Here is a 25,625-nt window from a genome sequence, read left to right as displayed (position 1 = left end):
ACTTTTTTTTCAACTTTGCAACTTTATGATGTTAGAATACTGGCAAGAAAAAGCCTGGATAAATTTCCCCTGTAATTTCTAATTTAATTATATTACTAAATAAATAAAACAGATAAAAAAAAAAAAATAATAATAAATAAAAAACAAACGCAAATGTTCTCACTAAAGGTGAAGTGTAAAATGAGTCTGGTGCTAGTTGCTCAGCTCCACTGTTCCATGTTTGTGTTTGGGGCCGGCCATTACACATGTAGGTCTGACATCACTATATATTTTCTACTTAGTGTCTTGCTTGACGGCGCAGATCAGTCTTAACACCTTTGTAATCCGTCGGTATTCTGAATTACAGGTTCCAGCCCCATACGGTGAAAAACGGATTTAAGGTTCAAACAAGCAACCAAGAAGGAAAGGCGAGGAGTGCCGAACCTGTAATTAACCAGATCATTGATAAACTGAATCACGTCAATCAGGTAGGTGAAAGACGCGGAGCAAATACTGTGAAAGTAATGTTAAGACATAAGACCACAAAACATGACAACAACTCCAAATCCACAATCAAAAAATGGGAAATTTAAACCAGTGAAAACGAAACACCAATAACATATGCAACCACATATAACCAATTAAATTTTATTAGATATAAAAATGATTAAAGTATCAAACATATACAGGATGTTTCCAAAAAACAGAACCCCTCAGAGGGTAAATATTATATTGGGAACTTCAAATCGGACACTTCCCTGTATATTGTAAATAGTAACAATTATAGATGATAGGACCAATACAATTATAAATTTTCCAGATAATTAAACAAAGTGACAGAGTACAAACACAAGTGTTCTAAAGAGATATCCAAAAAATTACAACTGAGCAAAAAGGTCCCATGGTAACCCACAGTATACCTACAAGGGAGTCAGCAGACAAAAGTAACGGTGTTCCACACACCCAACGCACGTTTCGCACTTGTGATGCTTTTTCTATGAAACATGAACTACAGGCAGGTGAATATAAAGAAACAATTGCTAACATTATAGAGAATAAAATTTGGAATATTTTGCAAGTTGTAGAGAAACTGTAAATTTGGTAGATTTACTACATAGATCTACAACATACTTTTTATCATAAGAGTCTATTGTATCTATCCCACTGCCATTGACATAAATCCATATTTCATAAGATTTGAACAGAAAATGACTACAATCCTATACTTTTTTATTTCATGCAGTTTTATGCTAGCTGCTAGCAACATTAGACCATTCCAGACGCATCCCAACATTTGTAACAATTAAATTACACATCTCATCATTTTTTATTGTTTTAAATGACTGTTCAAAACAAGTCCTGGCACTTTGGTTCACCCTTGAGGTCGCGTATTTAATAATAACTTTAATTTTATTTATATAGCACTTTACAGTTCAGAGTGGACATGCAGAGGCGGACACATCCTTGGTGCAATCTGTGAAGCTGCATAGTAGCCAAAGAAGTGCCACGGGTGTGTCACGGTTGACAGTCCTGTGGTGTTCGGCTGTAGAAGGTCGCAGCATTTGGCTACACAAACTGCTCCCTTACATTCTATTCTTCCTTCTGTGGTGTAAATGGTATCCTATGTACAGTCATATGAAAAAGTTTGGGCACCCCTATTAATGTTAACCTTTTTTCTTTATAACAATTTGGATTTTTGCAACAGCTATTTCAGTTTCATATATCTAATAACTGATGGACTGAATAATATTTCTGGATTGAAATGAGGTTCATTGTACTAACAGAAAATGTGCAATCTGCATTTAAACAAAATTTGACAGGTGCAAAAGTATGGGCACCTCAACATAAAAGTGACATTAATATTTTGTAGATCCTCCTTTTGCAAAAATAACAGCCTCTAGTCGCTTCCTGTAGCTTTTAATGAGTTCCTGGATCCTGGACGAAGGTATATTTGACCATTCCTGTTTACAAAACAATTCCAGTTCAGTTAAGTTTGATGGTCGCCAAGCATGGACAGCACGCTTCAAATCATCCCACAGATTTTCAATGATATTCAGGTCTGGGGACTGGGATGGCCATTCCAGAACATTGTAATTGTTCCTCTGCATGAATGCCTGAGTAGATTTGGAGTGGTGTTTTGGATCATTGTCTTGCTGAAATATCCATCCCCTGCGTAATTTCAACTTCGTCCCTGATTCTTGCACATTATTGGCAAGAATCTGCTGATACTGAGTTGAATCCATGCGACCCTCAACTGTAACAAGATTCCCGGTGCCGGCATTGGCCACACAGACCCAAGGCATGATGGAACCTCCACCACATTTTACTGTGGGTAGCAAGTGCTTTTCTTGGAATGCCGTGTGTTTTTGCCTCCATGCATAACGCCTTTTTGTATGACCAAACAGCTCAATCTTTGTTTCATCAGTCCACAGGACCTTCTTCCACAATATAACTTGCTTGTCCAAATGTGCTTTTGCATACCTCAGGTAACTCTGTTTGTGCCGTGCTTGCAGAAACGGCTTCTTTCGCATCACTCTCCCATACAGCTTCTCCTTGTGGAACGTGCGCTGTATTGTTGACCAATGCACATTGACACCATCTGCTGCAAGATGATGCTGCACGTCTTTGGAGGTGGTCTGTGGATTGTCCTTGACTGTTCTCACCATTCTTCTTCTCTGCCTTTCTGATATTTTTCTTGGCCTGTCACTTCTGGGCTTAACAAGAACTGTACCTGTGTTCTTCCATTTCCTTACTATGTTCCTCACAGTGGAAACTGACAGTTTAAATCTCTGAGACAACTTTTTGTATCCTTCCCCTGAACAACTATGTTGAATAATCTTTGTTTTTAGATCATTTGAGAGTTGTTTTGAGGAGCCCATGATGCCGCTCTTCATAGGAGATTCAAATAGGAGAACAACTTGCAAGTGGCCACCTTAAATACCTTTTCTCATGATTGGATACACCTGCCTATGAAGTTCAATGAGGTTACAAAAACAATTTAGTGCTTTAGTAAGTCAGTAAAAAGTAGTTAGGAGTGTTCAAATCAAGAAATTGATAAGGGTGCCCATACTTTTGCACCGGTCAAATTTTGTTTAAATGCGGATTGCACATTTTCTGTTAGTACAATAAACCTCATTTCAATCCAGAAATATTACTCAGTCCATCAGTTATTAGATATATGAAACTGAAATAGCTGCTGCAAAAACCCAATTTGTTATAAAGAAAAAAGGTTAACATTAATAGGGGGGCCCAAATGTTTTCATATGACTGTACATATCACTGCAATTAAACAAGAGGAGTGAGCAATGAGCTTGTGAGAGTTTAGAATTTATAATGAATTAAGGGAGACACAAAATGTAAAAAAATTCTTATTGGCTATGGCCAGACATCTTTATAATATCGAAAGGTATTTAAGAAACATGATCCGATCATCAGCCAGTGTCTGTATAAGTAAAGATTGTGTGAAAACAGATGATAGAAGGAAGCAGATTGAAAGGAACATTTAGGAAAGAAGAACAAGGAACAGTTATATTAGTGATGTAATGTGAAATTCTTCTCTATAGAGATATTTTTTTAGGATAATATTACAACTATGGATACTGGGAATTAATTGTATAGTCTGGAGTAGTGCATTCCAGAGAACTGGCACAGCTCAAGAGAAATTTAGAGATGGGAATGGGAGGTCCAGTTAAATCATTAGCAGAATGGAGATGACAAATAGGGTGGTAGAAAGAGATGAGGGAGAAGATGTAAGGCAGTGCAGAACTATTGAAAGCTTTGTGAATGAGAGTAATAAGTTTATGTTGTATCCTATAGCAGATGGGCAACCAGTGTAATGACTATCAAGGGATGGAGGCATCAGTATAGTGGCTGGACAGCTACATAATCCTGGATGCTGCATTAAGGGTAGATTAGACATTAAAAAACAATCCTGCCACAAAGGTTCAACTGATGGCCTGTAAAATGGTGTCCCAATTATAAGGTGCCACACAAGACACATCCCATGATAGGTAAAATCAGTGAGCTGTCTCAAGAACTTCACAACCTTATTGTTGCAAAACATACTTTTCGATACTTTTTCACTGTCATTTCTTATTATTACACATCACTACATTTATGGACATATATGTTTTAATTTCTTTGCATGTGTGGATTGGATAGATTTTTACCGACATCTGGTGAAAAATTAATGTCAATAGCACCGTTAGAAATGTACTTACATAGAAAATTGTTGACTTGTTCAATACTTATTTTACCCTTTGTGTAGTAAGTAAAGGACAGATTACTGCAGCTTTCCACCTGTTTGATTTTCATCTATCTTTATGCAGCCTTTGCTCTTGTTAATCGTGGTAAAAATGGTGCAGATAGATGGAAAAGAAGGAGTTGGGAAGGAGTAACGAATTGCTCTGCCATGCCAAGGGTGCACAAGTGCCTGAGCTTAGTTTGAACCGTCAGTTTATGCTGACTTGTAGACTACAACACCACCTTTTGCATTGTGAGTTGATGAGTGAGTGGAAGAGCAGAGTCCCCTTTTACAGTCACATCCGAGTTAATTTTGTAGCAAGTGTCCATGACACTAAAGGGGGCTTTACATGCAACGACATCACTAACGAGATTTCGTTGGGGGTCACAAAATTCCTGACGCACATCCGGCCTTGTTAGCGACGTCGTTGCGTGTGAAACGCAGGAACAACAGTTTACAATCAAAAATACTCACCTAAACGTTGATCGTTGACACGTCGTTCTAATCCCAAATATCGTTGCTGTTGCAGGACACAGGTTATTCGTCGTTCCTGCGGCAGCACACATCGCTATGTATGACACCGCAGGAACAAGGAACAATATCGTACCTGCGGCCACCAGCAATGAGCTAGGAAGGAGGTGGGCGGGATATTCCGGCCGCTCATCTCCGCCCCTCTGCTTCTATTGGGCGGCCGCTTAGTGATGCCGCTGTGACGCCGAACGAACCTCCCCCTTAGAAAGAAGGCGGTTCGCCGGCCACAGCGACGTCGCTAGGCAGATAAGTATGTGTGACGGGGACTAACGATGTTGTGCGCCACAGGCAGCGATTTGCCCGTGACACACAACCGACGGGGGCGGGTTCTTTCACCAGCGACATCGCTAGCGATGTCGCTGTGTGTAAAGTGGCCTTAAGATTAAAGTGTTATTCTTATGCTTTGAAGTTATGCCTAGTCATAGGATAGGTGATAATTTCATAAATGGAGCTGTAGTAGGATGTGTACCACTGCTCCATCCATTCTCTGTGGGACTTCAGGATAAAGCAGAGCTGTGATACCTGTGTCCAACTACAGTACAGTTACATTCAGAAGGAACATTTCAGAGCTCCATTTTTGGGTGCAGTAGGGATCCTTGTGGATGGACTCTACTGATTAATATAGTATAACCTATCCTAAGGATAAGTGTTAACTTCAAAGCATGGGAATAACCCTTTAAGTAGTCTAAATTTCAGAAACGAAGACCAGCAACATTGACATCCTCCTCCCTGGAGTTGTTTGACTCTTGAGTTTACGACCTGTCCTTCATCTGTAGACAGATTGTGACATAGTCCAACACAAACAAGTTAATTTAAACCAGAGATAATTTGTGAATGATTTCTTAGAATGGAAAGTCTGGTTTCTCTTTTCTCCTTTGTAGAGATAGGGATCATAGTTTGAGGAAAAGCTATTTTGGTTCTATACTAGGTATCATCCGTGGGCCATGTACAACGAATTACTCATTCCTATCACTGATAAATGGGGAATGTATCTCCTTCTTGTTCCTGTGACATGTAAGACTTTTTCATAGAAATGATGCTCCTATTTCAGAGGTGGCTAAAGGAGTTGAGTATGTTAATTATGTGTGACAGGTCCATTTTAATCAGTGAAGGTCAGGAATGTGCATTGGCAGCTGACCACATTGTTGGACAGAAAGGGAATCACGCAGCCGACAGCCTGGGAGCGTTGCTCCGAACACACAGCACCAACTGTATATAATAATATAGAAGGATATATATTTGTTATGCTATGCTGCATTTATCCTCCTCCTAGGCAGAACATGGTGCCATATTACAACATCTATTTTTCCATTTTACAAGAACGAGCTCTTTTAGAGCCTGGATGGTGTATGGAAATGGATGCTCAACTTGTCTCTTCAGAATTCCACAAAGATGCTCAATTGGGTTCAGATCAGGAGATCCTTGGCCACTAAATTATTTTTCCCCGTTCTTCAGAATTTAAAAATGACATTACATGTGTGTTTTAGTTAATTGTCATGAAAAAGTGAATGTCTACCAAGAGCACGGAGATATGAGATCATCTTCTCGGACAATATTGAATATCACCTCTGTGAATTCATGATACAATTAATGAAATGTAGCTCCTCAACACCAGTAGCCCTCATGTAGTCCCACATATGGACACTGCCACCAACATATTTCACGTTGGGTACCATGCAATTTTCTTTGTACTCCTCAGCTTTATGACTCAAAACAGGTTTTAAGCCAATAGTTCCAAAACACATTTATTTATTTTACTCACTTAACATTAATCTTGGTCTCATCACTCCGGATTATAGAGTCTCAGTAGTCTTTGTTTCAGCATGGGCCCTGGAAAATTGTAGCTTGGCTTTTTGTGCATGGGCTTCAGGGATGACACGCATGCATGCCATTCCTCTGCAGTGTAAACCATATTGAGTCATGGAATACACTCTTTCCAGGTTGGCTTTCTACTTATTTAGCTAACTGCAGTGAACTTTCATGTCGATTTACTCTAATCGTTCCAATCATAAGATGCTCCTGTTTAGGTGATAATATCCGTGGTCTGCCTGGATGTCTTTCTGAGATGGTTGTAGTTCCTTCTTTGTTTATTATTTCTGTCACTTTTGCTACAGTATTTTGACTGATAACTAAAGCTTTGCTGATCTTCTTTCAGTCTTCATCTTTCTTGTGTAAACAAATTATGTTCTCTCTCTGGCCTCGGAACATTTCTCTTCTATGTGGTGCCATTGCTAACAGCATGAAATGGGAAGGGGTCTTCTTTCTTAAATTACTCCCATTTGTTGTTAACTGTCTGCTGGACACCTTTGGAATGAATAATTAGACTTTTTTGTTGTTGAATTCCTATTAATTAGCTTTTTTTAGTGTAAACTTTAACTTTGCTCCTAAGACTTTCATTGGGGTGTACTCATTTTTTTGAAACATGGTGGTAAATGAATTTGTTAAGAAAACTACATTTTGGGGCTTCCAAAAGAGCAAAACGTGTTGGCATTTAATAGCCCGCATTTGTGAAATTGTTTCTATTATGGTATCTCATAGAACATGTTGATTTTAAAAGGAAACTAAAGGTTTTGTGACATCTGTTTTCTGGCATAAAAGCTTTTGATAATTTGACCCCATAAATTTAAAGCGTCCAGATAGAAATTTGAATTTACAAAGCAAGGTACTGATCACACATGGGGTTTGGGCACAATGGGGCCATCATCACTGCTGGGCTATCATAGGGCAATGGAAGGAACATGTTTCTGACTTCTAAGTCTGTTATAGTAATTTGATGTAGGGATATAAAAGGTAGAAACTAAACACAAAAAAAACACATACAGACCCATTCATACACACCATTCCGCCCTTAGTCTCCTAATTTTCTGTAATCCTATTTTCTTCCACATTACAATTGAAACGGGAAAAAAATATATAAAAAAACAATCTTCTATGTGATTCTACACAGATCAATCATGTTCCCCCCTCCTCTCTGATTCTCCGGAGGTCAGTCATGTCTCCTCTCTGATTTTCCAGAGGTCAGTCATGTCCCCCCCTCCTCTCTGTGATTCTCCGGAGGTCAGTCATGTCCCTCCTCCTCTCTGATTCTCTGGAGGTCAGTCATGTCCCCGCTCCTCTTTGATTCTCCGGAGGTCAGTCATGTCCCCCCTCCTCTCTGTGTTTCTCCGGAGGTCAGTCATGTCCCCCTTCCTCTCTGTGATTCTCCGGAGGTCAGTCATGTCCCCCCTCCTCTCTAATTCTCCGGAGGTCAATCACGTCCCCCCTCCTCTTTGTGAATCTCCAGAGGTCAGCCACATATCCCCTCCTCTCTGTGATTCTCCAGAGGTCAGTCTCCTCCTTTATATCTTGTGTTTGGCTGTAAGATACCTGGCTGCAGCCTTTGTGTTGTGCCCCATCTGTCTCTTTCCTTGGTTGAGGCAGCAGGGCTCTAGTTGACTACCAGCTGAAGATACGACCGATGACCTTGAGATTAACTCTGTTGCCGGTTTTATATGGGATCTTGTAGGAAATGGTGCAGACTAACAAACAGTAGAGGCCATTAGATTGAATTTAAATAATCATTTAGTGCTTCTTTAAAAAACATAGTTTGAAAATTCAGCCGGTGACCATAGGGAAAGACGAGATAAGTCCGATGTGGTCCTAAGTTAACTGCTCCCCACTGTGCTCCAGTTAACTGACAGATCTCCCATGTGTGATCATGCTGCATGTCGTACTTGGGGAAAGACCTGCCAATCACCCGGAGAAGGGTGGGGAAAAGCTGGCCAAGGTCAGATTTTCAAACCATGTGCAATCATGCAGCCATAAATACATACAGTTGCACACTGAAAAAGCCAAAGATGTACAAGGGAAAATATGGCACTGCATTACTGCAAAAGAGAGATATTTAGTTTATGTATTGCCCAATGCATGTAAGCCCGGAAACCAACGGCAAGGTATATCTCTAATCCGGGAACCTAACTTAAATGCCACTATCTAGGTTAAAAACATCCGTATCTGGACAAAATGCCACTATTTGGACTGCAAACCTCCATGTATGGGCAGCTAGGCTCCTGCTACAATGGTTATGAACACAGCCAGGTCTTAGGGCGGAGTCCTCAGTCAGGAAAAGACTCACTAGAAATATCAAAAAACTGACCCGCACATCCAACAAATGTGAACAGGTGCTAACTGAAAAAACAGTAACTATAAATGCATACAGTTGCACACTGAGATATACCTTGCCGTTGGTTGCCGGGCTTACATGCATTGGCCAATACATAAACTAAATATCTCTCTTTTGCAGTAATGCAGTGCCATATTTTCCCTTGTACCTTTTTGGCTTTTTCAGTGTGCAACTGTATGCATTTATAGTTACTATGTTTTTTCAGTTAGCACCTGTTCACATTTGTTGGATGTGCGGGTCAGTTTTTTGATATTTCAATCATGCAGCCAAGCTGTTTTGGGTAGCATAAATCAATTAATGGGTTGCCTTTAATGACACCATGACCTACACCAAATTTTCAGCAAAGTAGAATGACCACTTTAGACATCCTACACTGTCAGGACTATGGACATTTTGTATGTACCATTAAGTGTGTCCATGACCACTTTCAAGATGTGTGTCAGATGTACCCACAGGTACTGTCACGCTAGGTATGGGGAAGTACCAAGCGCATGGTGAAAAGGAAGGGAAAACCTGTGTCTAGGGAAAGGGAAGATGATGACCCCTGATTGAACCTACTGCTGGTCCCTGGGGTCCCTCACCACCCTAGATACGTTCCACACCTATGCGCAGAACCTGATACCTGACCCTAGGTATCCCTAGTGCTGGGCGCTAAATAGGGAATGGATGCGGATTAGCTCTTTGTCAACCCCACTAAACAACTATAGAAGACACAAGGACGACACATAGGGGGAAAACTGTGAACTACTTATCATTTGTTGACTTGGGTAGAAGTTCAGCACCGTTTTCAGCAACTATACCACACAGGAGTACAAGCCACCTGCTTGAAACCTCGGCTTGAAGGAACTGAAAAATATCACCAGCACAGTCCAAAGGAAGGAAGAGGTATTTAAACACTAAGGAAATACTGACAATCAACAGCTGGGTGGGAGGTGAGCTTCTGCTGGGTTCAAAAGGGAGACAGATGAATCCAGCAGGAAAGCTACCTATACCAATGAATACTGACAGCATGAACAATAGAAAGTCAGGGAGCATTCTGTAGCTGGGAAATTGTGGAAAAAAAGCGCACATAGGCTTTTACCCAGTATGGGGTTAACGCGGGTAATAGGACAGGCACTCACCTACTATAGTTGTGACAGGCACAACTCCTTAAAGGCACAAATGAAATAAGAATGGTGGTCAGCAGCAGCCCCGATACAAGCGGTAAAATCAAAGCGGGTTTTAAAAGAAAACGGGTTAAATGCTGCGCTTAAAACCACAGATCCAGTATATATAATGAATTACTTTTCCTTTATTTTAACAGGTCAACGCGTTTCAAAAACATCTCCGTCTTCTTCATCAGGACAAAAATAAATGCCATTCCTTTTATTTTTGTCCTGATGAAGAAGACGGAGATGTCTTTGAAACGCGTTGACCTGTGAAAATAAAGAAAAAGGAATTCATTATATATACTGGATCTGTGGTTTTTAGCGCAGCATTTAACCCGTTTTCTTTTAAAACATGCTTTGATTTTAGGGAGAAAAAACGCTGTGACTTTCTATGGCCTGAAACCACATGACTGTCTGTTACACGTAACACACCTGTGACCGATTCCTCTAAGGTTTATGCTAATAGCCTTGCTTTGTACAGTCACCTCCCTGCTAAACATATGCAAATACAAGCAGCGTGATGACTTTTACGAGATAACTATTATGAAATCAGTGTTTATTTTAAAGTCATTTTAGAAAATGAGAATATTTGCTTTATGTAGTGCCAATGTAATCTAATGACTGCAGACCGCTATGTCTGAGGGCCAGATCACGCATATCTGAGCTCACACAAAAACAATTACTTTGAAAGTAGAACTACAAACATTTCCTTCCTGTGAAACAGTAATAAATAGCCGGAGCAATTAAACTATTAAAACCACATGCCGCTGGAGTGATCCCTGCAGTTACCATTATTTCCTTTTGTGGCATGGTAAGTTAAATGGTATTTTTGTAAATGATGTGAATTAGCAGGTATCTGGCAAATCTCATCTGCTCCATGAGCCGCGGAGCTCGGGCTGAGTCTAGATCTGGAATTTAAGGCTTAACCCGCATTGTTCTCTTGTGAATTAGAGGTCAGCCATTGGTTGTCCTTGTCATGCTGTTCTCACACACTTCGAGCGATGAGCAATCACAGGACGGGTCTTTGGCAGCGACTGTTTGGAAATTGTGATTTGTCTAAAAGAGCTGTCATCTAGAAGGAAGAACGCTAAGTCCCTGTACCATGGGTGTCTTTGGTTTGGCTGAAATATTTCTGGGCTCTTTAATGGATTGGATATTATATAAGTGGTGCAAGAATTTTTTTTTCTCCTTCTGAAGCAGGCCTGTTTTCCATACATTTTATCCTACTAGCTGGACCTCCCCAGGTTTTCTTGTATTAAGGCCGCTTTACACGCAATGACATCGCTAAAGAGATGTCGTTGGGGTCACGGAATTCGTGACGCACATCCGGCCTCATTAGCGACGTCGTTGCGTGTGACACGTACGAGCGACGGCTAACGATGCAAAATACTCACCAAATCGTTGATTGTTGACACGTCGCCCATTTCCCAAATATCGTTGCTGGTGCTGGACACAGGTTGTTCGTTGTTCCTGAGGCAGCACGCATCGCTATGTGTGACACCCCAGGAACGATGAACAACACCGTACCTGCGTCCTCCGGAAACGAGGTGGGCGTGACTTTCATGCGGCTGCTCTCCGCCCCTCTGCTTCTATTGGACGCCTGCTGTGTGACGTCGCTGTGATGCCTCATGAACCGCCCCCTTAGAAAAGAAGCTGTTCGCCGGCCACAGTGACGTCGTTAGGAAGGTAAGTATGTGTAACGGGTACTAGCGATATTGTCCACCATGGGCAGCGATTTGCCCATGACGCACAAACGACGGGGGCTGGTGCAAACACTAGCGACCTCGCTAGTGATGTCGCAGCGTGTAAAGCCTTCTTTAAATGGAGTTGCTTGTCCTTTCATAGACAACCCCTATTGTATGTCATCCATGTACTAAAAAAATACAGAAAAGCCACTTCTCTGCTGTGTCTCGCTCGCTGCCAATCTTGTGAAATTGATAATGTCATTGCTCACCTGATATAAATAATGCCACAAGATTGACGATGGGCACAGATCTCAGGGGGGAGGAGCAGTGTTGGACCGGGAGGCAAGAATGATTTTTTTTTTTACTTTTATTCAGCATGTTCAAAAATCTTCATCCCCTTCATTTTTCTCATGTGCTCATTTTTCATGTGGTCACGTTAATTACAGAGACCCGCGATGGTTATATTCCATAGAGTACATGAATATATTGAGCTGCGCAATTTGGTTTACTGGAGTTCCCATCTATCAATTGTTGCATTGAAAGGGAACCTGTCACCAGATTTGGCCCGTATAAGCTGCGGCCTCCACCAGTGAGCCCTTATATACAGCATTCTGGAATACTGTATATAAGAGCCCAGGCCGTTCTGTATAATGTAAAAAAACACTTTTATAATACTCACCTGGGGGGTGGTCCGGTCCTTCTTTTGAGCCTCGTAGGGATGACGTGTCTTACGTCATCCACACAGGCCAACAATGAGGTCCTGCGCAGGTGCACCTTGATCTGCCCTGCTGAGGGCAGTTCAAAGTACTGTAATGTGCAGGCGCGAGGAAAGGTTAAAGACCTTCCACTCATGCGCACTACAATACTTTGATCTGCCCTCGGTAGGGCAGATCAAAGTGCGCCTGTGCAGGACCGCAATGCCGGCCTGTGTGGATGACATATTACATATCATCCACACTGGGCTGTGAAGGAGAATGGTGAACACTGCAGAGAGGAGGCACCGGACTGGAGAGCAACAACGTCCATCGGACCAGACCCTAGGTGAGTATTATAAAGGTGTTTCATTACGTGATGCAGCGCAGCCTGGGCTGTTGTATACAGTATTCTGGAATGCTTTATATAAGGGCTCACTGGTGGTAGCCTCAGATTGTAGGGGCCAAATCTGGTGACAGGTTCCCTTTAAAGGAACACTCAATGCACAATTAAACAATTTTGCCGTTCCTAAGAATTTTATTGGCAAACCATATGTCTTCCAACCAGTTAGCCTTGTAGTCTAAAGGCCCCTATGCACATTAAAGTCAATAGAACATGATCATTTTAGCTAGATCAGATAACCATCTAATGTGTACAAGGGCCTGCAGACATCCATTTTTTTTGTTTTCCAGCTAGATCACTCATTACTACGGATGATCGAATACCAAAATATCCGACCTCGCGAATATCCGACTAATAAGTCACCGCTATTCGACTATTTGCGAATATTCGACGCTCAATTTTAGTCTATGGCACTCCTCTCTCTCTTGTCAGAAATGAAAATGAAAGTATCGGAGCGGATATTGTTTTATTTGTCGGATACCGAATGGCGCGAATATCCTGTTATCCGTCGGATACCGAATAGTGAGAAATACATTCGCTCATCCCTACTCATTACCAGACGTGTCTGGAAGTCTCGTACTTCAATGTCCACATAGAGAACACATGTGTTTGGTGGAGCCAGGAAAAATAGCTGTCAGACAAACAGTAGATATCTTAGATATCTAAGGTTTATAGTCTTCAACCTTCACCTACTCATGAGGGCTTGCACTCTGCTCCATGTATATTTCCAGGTTGAGGTCCTCAAAAAAGCTTCTGATTTTTAGATTGACTATGTTTTTGTATACTTTATGCATTGTCAGCTTTAAAGAATGGAGCATTAAGTAGAAATAGGAATGTTGGACACACAGAACTGATAACATGGAGACAAGATTAACCAGAAACAAGAGATGGAGCCAAGAGTCAGGAAAACTGGATAATGGGATGGAGATGAGATATAATAACTGGGCAGCCAGGTTTATGCTCAGGTTCTAATGACCTCATCACAGATTGACATCATCTTCCATCAAGTATGCAATATACAGTACAGACCAAAAGTTTGGACATATCTTCTCATCTCTAGAACAACTATTAAGAGGAGACTTTGTGCAGCAGGCCTTCATGGTAAAATAGCTGCTAGGAAACCACTGCTAAGGACAGGCAACAAGCAGAAGAGACTTGTTTGGGCTAAAGAACACAAGGAATGGACATTAGACTAGTGGAAATCTGTGCTTTGGTCTGATGAGTCCAAATTTGAGATCTTTGGATCCAACCACCGTGTCTTTGTAGAAAAGGTGAACGGATGGACTCTACATGCCTGATTCCCACCGTGAAGCATGGAGGAGGAGGTGTGACGGTGTGGGGGTGCTTTGCTGGTAACACTGTTGGGGATTTATTCAAAATTAAAGGCATACTAAACCAGCATGGCTACCACAGCATCTTGCAGCGGCATGCTATTCCATCCGATTTGCGTTTAGTTGGACCAACATTTATTTTTCAACAGGACAATGACTCCAAACACACCTCCAGGCTGTGTAAGGGCTATTTGACTAAGAAGGAGAGTGATGGGATGCTACGCCAGATGACTTGGCCTCCACAGTCACCAGACCTGAACCCAATTGAGATGGTTTGGGGTGAGCTGGACCGCATAGTGAAGGCAAAAGGGCCAACAAGTGCTAAGCATCTCTGGGAACTCCTTCAAGACTGTTAGAAGACCATTTCCAGTGACTACCTCTTGAAGCTCATCAAGAGAATGCCAAAAGTGTGCAAAGCAGTAATCAATGTAAAAGGTGGCTACTTTGAAGAACCTAGAATATAAGACATATTTTCAGTTGTTTCACACTTTTTTAAGTATTTCATTCCACATGTTTTCATTCATAGTTTTGATGTCTTCAATGTGAATCTACAATTTTTAGAGTCATGAAAATAAAGAAAACTCTTTGAATGAGAAGGTGTGTCCAAACGTTTGGTCTGTACTGCATATATATTAGACTTTTCTTTTTAAAATCACCCATTATTTTGAAGATCATGGTAAGAAAATCAAGGATTGGGCTGTTTGCCATGGCCGGGTCAACTGGTTCTATTTCCATTGTATAATTGATTCTCTTTGTATTCCTCTCCATTGTCAATTTGAACTGTGATGTTCACCTTTGTCCTCGGAAATGACTATAATTTAATATTTCTTTTATAAGGCTGGGAATTTTTCTGGCAGCCTCATCTCATCTCACTAAAACTGCCTAGAAGAAAAGATAGGAAAAAAAAGCCAGAACAAAAAACGAATAGGATGTTGCAAATAAACAGCGTTAATAGAAAAAACACTCGTTCGTCACATTCAATATCATTCTTTGCTCTGCATTGAGTGAAGTAAACAAAATCTGGTGTTACTGATAAACACCCAAAAGCCAAAAGTAGACACCACAAGAGTCAATAATGAAATGCCCCTCCCAGCTCATTCAGGAATCCATCCACTGTCTACAGGGTTTGTCTTGCTCATTAAACGAATAATACTGGACAACCGATTTTTAGAAAATTAGTGCTTAAACTATCGGATACTAGTAAAAAAAAAACAAATATAGGCAGTACTCACGCTCCCCAAGTCCAGCGCCAGATCCCCCCACTGTTCGCGTTTTTGTATAGCAGTGATGTCCCACAGATAAATGCACACCATTACTGTTGAGCTCAGTGATTGTCTGCAGCGGTGATGTATGCTGTCAATAAGACATCAACACTGCAGCTAAACCACAGAGAAGGCAGCCGAGCTGGATACGGAGAGGGTGACTATCATGTGTATATGTCTATTTTTAATGGTATCCAATCATTTTCGGGGAACCCTTTTAATAGCTCCAAGGCACAGAACAAAATAAAATAGCTTAAGGCCCTGTGCGCACTAGGCCGTTTTACCCGCGGTTTTGCTGCAGAAATTTCTTGAGAAATGTTTGTAATCTTCTTGCAGACATTTCCCAGCAAAACCTATGGGAAAAAAATAGCTGTGCGCATGCTGTGTTTTTTTCTCAAGAAAATTCTTTCTGAAGATTTTCTTGAGAAAATTTCTTGAGAAAATGTGCATGTCACTTCTTTTCCGCAGGTACCTGCGGTATACCCCCGGAATTTCACTTTATTCACTGTAATGTAATCGCAAAATACCGGGGGTATACCGCAGGTAGCAAATGATGTGCGGTATACCCTTGATTTACCTGCGGTAATGTTCATCGCTGCCTGCAGTTTTGCAGGAAGTGATGTCATTATGACAGAAGAGGAAGCGGAGCAGAGTAAACACACGTCACACTCCCTGGACGCTGCACGGAACACTTCCGTGTGACCTCCAGGTACCCGTGCAGTCTGTGTCCTGCTGCAGCCCCGCGGCTGCACGCACAGCAGTGTCAGTGTCTGCCCGCAGTATCAGCAGCTTGTCATGCTGCAGTGCAGGCAGACACTGACACACAGCAGTGCGTGCAGCTGCGGGGATGCCGAGCGCTGCTGTCAGGAGGTGAGATGAGATCATTACCTGCTGTGATGATCTCTGTCAGGTTTCCGGGTTTTCCAGTCCTCTTTTGAAAAAGCTTGCCCTCAGTTAACATGGAGTTTTGTGTTCTGTTGCCCTACTTCCTGTCCAGCTGCTTAAAAGGCCGCCTCTAAGCTTAGTCCAGTGCCTGAGTATACTGCTTGCTGTGTGCTCCTGCTTTGCTGCTGCTGCTACTTGATTACCTTTGGATCCTCCTGGAAATCTACCGACCGACTCTGGACCATACCCGGTTTCTTCAAACTGTGCCCGGACTCCGTCTGCCGTCTTTTGTCAGCACGTCTGCCCGGTTTCTTCCGGTTCATAACCATTCTGGACTTTCATTCCGTACGGACACTTCTGGACTTTACCGCTTGCCCCTTGTGTCCCGGCTGCACCGCATTTAGGCCTTCCGGGGTTGATTGCCGGACAGTCCCTGTATAGGGGTTCGCTCTGGTGGTCTCCCTGGGGGAGTCCGGTGCGTGGCCCCGGGAATCCCCTTCGCTCCGTTTCAGAAAGGTATTTTTTTGTGTTTGTTATACTGTGTATTTCCGTTGTGTATCTACCGTGGTTACATATCATAAAAACATCTTGTACCACAAACTCGTCTCTGGCTGTCATTGCCCTAACGCTATCGAAATCCTCAAACATACAATAGTATTACAATCTCCTGCCTCCTGACGTCACCGTGGTCACTGCCTTCTATGCCCGTCTCGCGAGCGGCCCGAGAGTGTCACCAGCGGTGACGTCACGGGCTCTCGCGATACTGCTGAGAACGCAGGCATAGAAGGCAGTGACAGCGCTGGTGGCAGGACTGCAGGAGATCATCACAGCAGATAATGATCTCATCTAACCTCCTGAAGTCAGCGCTCGTAGTCCCCTGCAGTGACCTGGGCTATTGATGTTAGCTCAGGTCACTGCACGGCTCTCCCAGCCAATGGGGAGCATTCTGTTCTTCATGAACTGGGACAGTGACTATGGTACGGATCGCCGTGGGACCCCCCCCCCTTATTGGATTACGACGGACCAGGATTTGATTGTTCTTGTCAATAAATTGGTGAAAGAGGGAATTTGGGGAGTGTTTTTTTCAAATAAGACTTTTTTGTTGTCTATTTTTTATTTCTTACTGACTGGGTTGGTAATGTCAGGTATCTGATAGACGCGTGACATCACTAACCCCAGGGCCTGATGCCTGGTGACATTACACATCTGGCATCAACCCCATATATTACCCCGTTTGCCACCGCACCAGGGCAACGGGATGAGTTGGGGCGAAGCACCAGGATTGGCACGTCTAATGGATGCGCCACTTCTGGGGCGGCTGCAGCCTGCTATTTTTAGGCTGGGGAGTGTCCAATAACAGTGGACCTCCCTAGTCTGAGAATATCAGACCCCCAGCTGTCCGCTTTACCTTGGCTGGTGATCCAATTTGGGGGGGACCCCACGTTTTTAGTTTTAAATTATTTATTTAATGTAAAATAACAGCGTGGGGTGCCCTCTGTTTTGGATTACCAGCCAAGCTGAAGCTGCCAGCTGTGGTTTGCAGGCTGCAGCCGTCTGCTTTACCCTAGCTGGCTACAAAAATAGGGGGAACCCCACGTCATTTTTTTAAATTATTTATTTATTTTTTGGCTAAATACAAGGCTAGGCACCCTTTAGTGCCACATGAAAGTCACTAAAAGGTGCCAGCTTAGAATATGCAGGGGGGTGGGACATTATATAGGTCTTTCTCATCTATCTATCTATTCATCTATCCATCTTTCCCTCTATCCATTATCTGTCTATCTATCGATTATCTATCTATTATCTATATTATTTATTGCAGTTCAGCATAAAAAAACCGCAGGGACCAACCTGCGGAAAAACCGCAGCAAAACCACGGCAAAACCGCGGCAAAAACGCATGCGGATTTGGTGTGGTTTTTTACCGCAGGTGCGGTAATCTTCAACTCCCAGAAGTTTCTCAAGAAATTTTTCTAGTGCGCACATAGCCTAATACTTACCGAAATTCCAAGTTGACACAATACTGAAAGGCTGCAGTTGATCAGGGTATTAGTGGAGTGTAGAAATAATAAACAATAGGAAAAAATGGCATAGGATTCCCTGTATATTGATACTCAGCGCAGATAAAGCAGATGGCTACAGACTGCAGCGTCCAGTTGTGTGCATTATCTTGGCTGCTTATCAAATACGAGGGACCCCATTTAGTTTTTGTTTGTTTGTTTTTTTAATTATTTAAATAAATAATAAAAAAAAGTGTGCGGTTCCCCCCAATTTTGATACCCAGCCAAGATAAAGCGGACAGCTGGGGGCTGGTATTTTAAGACTGTGGTGCCCATGGTTATTGGGCCCCCTAACATAAAAATAGCAGCCCACAGACGCTCCAGAATTGTTGCATCTATTAGATGCCCTAATTCCAATGCTTAGCCCAGCTCATACCGATTACCCTGGTGTGGTGGTAATCGGGGTAGTATAAGGGGTTAATGACAGCTCATTCACACTCACCTGTGGCAAGTAACAGATGTGGGCAATATGAAAGTCACACCTGAAACCAGAGAAAAAGGGGAGAAGTTGACTCAATCTTTGCATTGTGTCCAATCTCATACTGGAAGTTGCTGGGTTTCTGCAGTGTTCCAAGTAATTGCCCAGCTACTTACCTGAGCAGTTTATTCCTGAGCACTGCCAGTTGTGCTTGTTGGCTTGTTAATCTGTGCTTGGTATTTTTATCTCTGTTGCCAGACCTCTGATCTCATCTGACTTTCCTTTTGCCTAGTCCTTTTCAGTTCTGCTACTCTCCAGGTATTCTGACTCTGGACCGTGACCTGACTACGTCTCTGTCTATCCCCTTAATCTTTGATGTGCTATCCTGGTATCTGACCCTGGAACGCTTGACTACCCTGCCTCACAACGTGTCCATGTAATGACTAGTGTCACACTAACCACAGATCTTTTGTGTACGAGGCTTGAGCAAATCCTTCTGTCTTTTCTGTCTTCATGTAATCCCAAATAGACTCAATGATGCTGAGATCAGGGTTCTGACGGGACCATGTCATCACTTCTAGTTTGTCAGGTTTCCAGGTTTTCCAGTTCTCTTTTGAATGAGCTTGCCCTCGGTTAACATGGAGTTTACTGTTCTGTTGCCCTACTTCCTGTCCAGCTGCTTAAAAGGCCGCCTCTAAGCCTAGTCCAGTGCCTGAGTATACTGCTTGCTGTGTGCTCCTGCTTTCTGCTGCTAATCCTGTTTGCCTTTGGATCCTCCTAAAGACTACCGACCGACCGACTCTGGACCTTACCCGGTTTCTCAAGCTGTGCCCGGATTCCGTCTGCCATCTTCGGTCAGCACTCTGCCCGGTTCTCTCTGGTTCGTAACCACTCTGGACATTTATTCCGTACGGACACTCCTGGACTTTTACCGCTTGCCCCTTGTGTCCCGGCTGCTGCGCATTTAGGCCTTCCGGGGTGATTGCCGGACAGTCCCTGTATAGGGGTTCGCTCTGGTGGTCTCCCTGGGGGAGTCCGGTGCGTGGCCCCGGGAATTCCCTTCGCTCCGTTTCGGGAAGGTATTGTGTGTATTTGTACCGCTGTGTTTTCCGTTGTGTATCTACCATGGTTACATATAAAATATCTTGTACCAAGAACTCATCTCTGATTGTCATTGCCCTACGCTATCGAAATCCTCAGAACATATATAAGTATTACATTATACTCAGGCCATAAGAGGATTTCGCTGGGGCAATGACTGAGACACGAGTAGATCAGCTCTTCTCCATGATTAACTCCCTGCAGCAGGAGATGGAGGCGGTGCAGAATAAACTTAGAGATGTGGAGGCACAGCTGGGCCATGATCACCAGGTACTGGGGCCGGCTATACAGGATTTGCAAGTCAGAGTGGAGGCTCAGGAAGCCGTCCCCACTACGTCCGTATCAACTGCCGGTATGCCTAGGTTACCCCCATTCCGTTTCAATGGTGATCGTAGTCAGTTCCGTGGATTTGTTAACCAATGTATACTGTTTTTCGATGTACATTCTGATTATTACCGTTCTGATCGGTCAAAGGTGTTATGTATCATCATGTTATTAACCTCACGAGCACTGGCTTGGGCTAATCCCATGATAGAGAATCGGGACATCCGTTTGAATCACCTGGATGACTTTCTGAATGCAATGGCGCAAATGTTTGATGATCCGAATCGCCGTGCTACCGCTGAAGCGGCTCTCCTTTCCTTACGTCAGGGAAAGCGTTCTGTCATTGAATACGCCACTGAGTTCAAGAGGTTAGTGGTAGACACCGATTGGGGAAACAATGCTTTATTGTCTGTTTTCAGAAAAGGTTTGTCCGGTACCATCAAGGACGAGTTAGCCCGTTCCGAATCTCCAGGGGATTTTGAACTGTTTCTCCAGCACTGTGTGCGCATTGATACCCGTTTGACGGAACGTAGACAGGAAAAATGGGCAGCTGTAAACCGTGTAAACAATATTGCGTTTCCTTCCAGAGAACCCGCTCTCAGGACGCCACGGGAGGCCGAGGACGTACCTATGCAAGTGGACTCTCTGCAAAAACGAGAGACCAATGAACGTCGTGAACACCGGCTCCGTGAGCGTTTGTGTTTCTATTGCGGTCAATCGGACCATTTCTTGATCGACTGCCCGAAACGTCCAAATCGCCCAAATAAGGTATTGGCAGCCATGGCAGAGTGTGACAACACAGACGCAGAGTCCGATATCTCTGAGGCAAGTGGACACTTGGATGCGGTGTTTCCCTTGACGGTAATGTCTACCTCACCGAAGGACTCAGAGGGGAAATATACCCATTGCTCACTCCCCATTCAGATCCGTTGGGAGGGACAGCTAATTCCTACCTCTGCAATGATAGACTCTGGGGCAGGGGGAAATTTCATGGACTCTTCCTTTGCCAGGAAACACGGTATCCGGACTCAGCAAAGATCCTCACCGGTTACCATGGAGACGGTAGACGGATCTCCGTTAATCTCTGGACCAGTGGATCGGGAAACCGTACCGCTCGAATGCGTGATGAAGCCAGGTCAGCAGGGGACCCTTGTTTTCATGATAATTTCTTCTCCTCATTTTCCGATTATTTTAGGTATTCCGTGGCTACGGTCTACAAATCCCGTCATCGATTGGGAGACTAAAGAAATAACCTTCCCACCACAGAGTGGTCCGACCATTTGTCCAACTGTTCCGGTTCCAGTAACATCAAATACGGAGGGCACTGTACAGGTACCTGTTTTACCCCCGGTTTACCGTAACTTCGCTGACATATGCGACAAAAGAAAAGCCGATCAGCTTCCCCCGCATAGACCGTATGATTGCCCCATAGACTTACTCCCAGGGGCGGAGATTCCGTTTGGTCATGTCTACCCGTTGGCGGCACCTGAGCTAGAAGCACTAAAAGAGTATATTGATGAAAGCCTAGCCAAGGGATTCATTCGTCCGTCTACCTCACCCGCAGGGGCACCCATCTTTTTCGTGAAAAAGAAGGAGGGGACTCTGAGACCCTGTATTGACTACCGGGAACTGAATAAGATAACCATCCGGAACCGGTATCCGTTACCGTTGATTCCTGAGCTATTGGAGAGGGTCCAACAGGCAAAAATATTCACCAAATTAGACCTCCGTGGGGCATATAATCTGCTTCGTATACGTCCCGGAGACGAGTGGAAGACCGCGTTCCGATGTCGGTACGGACATTTTGAGTACCTAGTGATGCCTTTTGGACTTTGTAACGCTCCCGCGGCATTTCAACATCTAGTTAACGATATTTTTAGGGATATCATGGACCAATTCATGGTGATCTATCTGGACGATATCCTAATCTTTTCTGATTCTTTACAGGAACACCAGGAGCACGTTAAGACCGTACTTACCCGGCTGAGGGAAAACCACCTGTACATTAAACTGGAGAAATGCGAGTTCCACTGCTCACAAATACAATTCTTAGGTTATGTCATCTCTCCTCAGGGACTGAACATGGAATCTAGCAAGATACAAGCCATTCTCGACTGGCCGGAACCGGGAAACATCAAAGAGGTACAACGCTTTGTCGGTTTTGCCAACTTTTACCGACGCTTTATCCGTAACTTTTCAGAGATTGTTCGTCCCATCACTCTGTTAACCAAAAAAGGACAGAAGTTTGTGTGGTCCGCCCAGGCCCAGGAAGCATTTCATCGTCTCAAGGTATGTTTTACCTCAGCGCCAATATTGGTACATCCGAATCCCGCACTTCCCTTTATCGTGGAGGTTGACTCTTCCGACTATGCATTAGGGGCCATTCTTTCTCAAAGGACTGGGGACAAGAGTCTCTTGCATCCGTGTGCCTTCTTTTCCCGCCGGTTGTCCCCTGCAGAGAGGAACTATGACATTGCGGACAAGGAATTATTGGCGATTATTTCCGCTTTCAAGGAATGGAGACACCACTTACAGGGAGCCGCGCAGCAAGTGATAGTACTCACAGATCATCGTAATCTGGAATTTCTTAAGTCTGCCAGGTGCCTGTCTCCACGGCAAGCCCGTTGGAGCCTATTTCTTAACCAATTCAATTTTATCGTTACCTACCGTCCAGGTTCACGTAATGGGAAAGCCGATGCCTTGTCCCGAATCCATGCCGTGGACTCCGTGCCTGGAACCCCGTCTCAGACCGTGTTATCGGATGCCAATTTCGTTGGAGTAATCCAGGACCAGGACTTGTGGAAGGACATCAAGCTGGCCTATGATGGTGACGTATTTCTTGCTGCCCCCCCGAATGATGTAACTCTTGTTCTTCGGAATGGTGTGTGGTTGAGAGAGCGACGCATTTATGTCCCGGAGGCCGTAAGACTTCGGGTTCTCAAATTGGTCCATGACTCCGTGTTGGCTGGTCATAGGGGGGTACTGAAGACGCAGGAATTTCTGAGCCGTTTTTTCTGGTGGCCTACCTGTTTAAAGGATGTGAAGGACTATGTCCACTCATGTGTGGTTTGTGCCCGGTGCAAGGTCCCTCGTGTGGCTCCTACGGGACTCCTCCAACCGTTACCCGTGCCATCTCGCCCTTGGGGGTCTATCTCCATGGATTTTATTGTGGAGTTGCCAGTCTCAGGCGGGCACAATACCATTTTAGTGGTGGTGGATCGATTGACTAAAGCTGCTCACTTCATTCCGTGTACCGGTCTTCCCTCAGCCGCAGAGACAGTGGATTTGGTTATCCAGAACGTATTCCGATTGCATGGGGTACCAGACGAGATCATCTCTGACCGGGGCGTGCAGTTCACGTCTAGATTCTGGAAGGGGTTTTGTACGGCACTCCAGATTGATGTCTGTTTGTCTTCTGCATACCATCCTCAGACAAATGGGCAAACCGAACGGACAAATATAACCCTGGAACAATACCTTCGATGTTATGTCAGCCATCTCCAAGACGATTGGTTGAAGATGCTTCCGTTGGCGGAGTTCTCATACAACAACACTCAGAGCAGCTCCACTAAGGTAACGCCCTTTTTCGCTAACCTGGGTTACCATCCGACTGTTTTGCCTAGGTCACCGGTTGCGGTTTCGGTGCCAGCGGTGGAGGACAGATTGACAGAACTACGACAAAATCTGGAGGTTCTAAAGGACACTGTGGCTACGGCCCAGGAGCGTTACAAGAGGTCGGCAGACACTCACCGGAAACCGGCACCCATGTACAAGGTAGGGGACTCTGTATGGTTATCTACCAAAAACCTGAGATTGGGTGTTCCTTCGCAGAAGCTGGGACAAAAATTCATCGGTCCGTTTAAGATCACCGGGATCGTGAGCCCTGTGGCCTGTCGGCTACGGTTACCGCACCATCTAAAGGTACACCCGGTTTTTCATGTGTCTCTCCTCAAACCCGTTTCCCCTAATACGTTTCATGGTCGTGTTGTGCCTCCTCCTCCGCCTGTGATGGTCGACGGCGAGGAGCAGTTCGTGGTTGAGGACATTATTGACTCCCGGCTCCATCGTCGTCGGCTTCAGTATCTGGTACGTTGGCAGGGGTACGCCCCCGAGGACGATTCCTGGGAACCGGTGGGTAACATTCGGGCACCCCGGAAGATTGCTCAGTTTCATCGACGTTTCCCGGACAAGCCAGGCCCTGATCCGTCCTGAGGCCGTCTCTGGGGGGGGGAGTAATGTCAGGTTTCCAGGTTTTCCAGTTCTCTTTTGAATGAGCTTGCCCTCGGTTAACATGGAGTTTACTGTTCTGTTGCCCTACTTCCTGTCCAGCTGCTTAAAAGGCCGCCTCTAAGCCTAGTCCAGTGCCTGAGTATACTGCTTGCTGTGTGCTCCTGCTTTGCTGCTGCTAATCCTGTTTGCCTTTGGATCCTCCTAAAGACTACCGACCGACCGACTCTGGACCTTACCCGGTTTCTCAAGCTGTGCCCGGATTCCGTCTGCCATCTTAAGTCAGCACTCTGCCCGGTTCTCTCTGGTTCGTAACCACTCTGGACATTTATTCCGTACGGACACTCCTGGACTTTTACCGCTTGCCCCTTGTGTCCCGGCTGCTGCGCATTTAGGCCTTCCGGGGTGATTGCCGGACAGTCCCTGTATAGGGGTTCGCTCTGGTGGTCTCCCTGGGGGAGTCCGGTGCGTGGCCCTGGGAATTCCCTTCGCTCCGTTTCGGGAAGGTATTGTGTGTATTTGTACCGCTGTGTTTTCCGTTGTGCATCTACCGTGGTTACATATAAAATATCTTGTACCAAGAACTCGTCTCTGATTGTCATTGCCCTACGCTATCGAAATCCTCAGAACATATATAAGTATTACATAGTTCTTAATGACATTGTCAATACGTTTGGGGTCATTGTCCTGCTTCAGAATAAAGTTGTATACAATCACACACCTACCTGATGGTACTGCATGATGGACAAGTATCTGCCTGAATTTCTCAGTGTTGTCGTCACCATGAAATAGGCAATATTGAGGACAATAGATGTTGTGGTTGGCCAAGAAAGTTAGTGCAGTATATGAAAGACACCTCATGCTTATTTCCCTTTGAAATTGGCATATGTCCTGCAGTGCAATCAGCTCAGAACTGGCGATATAGGACTCAGATACATCCATCTACTGCTCAGAGAAACCTGGCAATAAGTGGTTTTCATGGAATCGTGGCCATACATTATACATTCATAATGAAAACAACTATGCCTGAAAAAATCGAAAGGGAGGGGGAACATTGCATCAGGTGCTCTGGACTGATGACGAAAATGTAAAATATTTGGCCTTAACAGAAGGCAGTTTGTTGCCAAAGGACTGGAGAGGGGTATAATAATGAGTGTCTGCAGGCAACAGAGGAG

The 25,625-nt window shown here is 44.1% G+C and overlaps 1 protein-coding gene across 1 annotated transcript in view; it reads left to right on the top strand.

Moving 5' to 3' along the window:
• Window positions 1-25,625, top strand: part of GPC3 (glypican 3) — a 669,985-nt gene that overhangs the window by 421,111 nt on the left and 223,249 nt on the right. The window contains exon 6 of the mRNA XM_075323731.1: window positions 347-467. Coding sequence (XP_075179846.1) covers window positions 347-467 — 121 coding nt within the window. The remainder of the gene's footprint in view (window positions 1-346; window positions 468-25,625) is intronic.

Source organism: Anomaloglossus baeobatrachus, chromosome 9 (assembly GCF_048569485.1).
Source record: "Anomaloglossus baeobatrachus isolate aAnoBae1 chromosome 9, aAnoBae1.hap1, whole genome shotgun sequence".
Taxonomy (NCBI): domain Eukaryota; kingdom Metazoa; phylum Chordata; class Amphibia; order Anura; family Aromobatidae; genus Anomaloglossus; species Anomaloglossus baeobatrachus.
The sequence above is the reverse complement of the archived record's forward strand: the minus strand, read 5'-3'. Positions and strand labels throughout refer to the sequence as shown.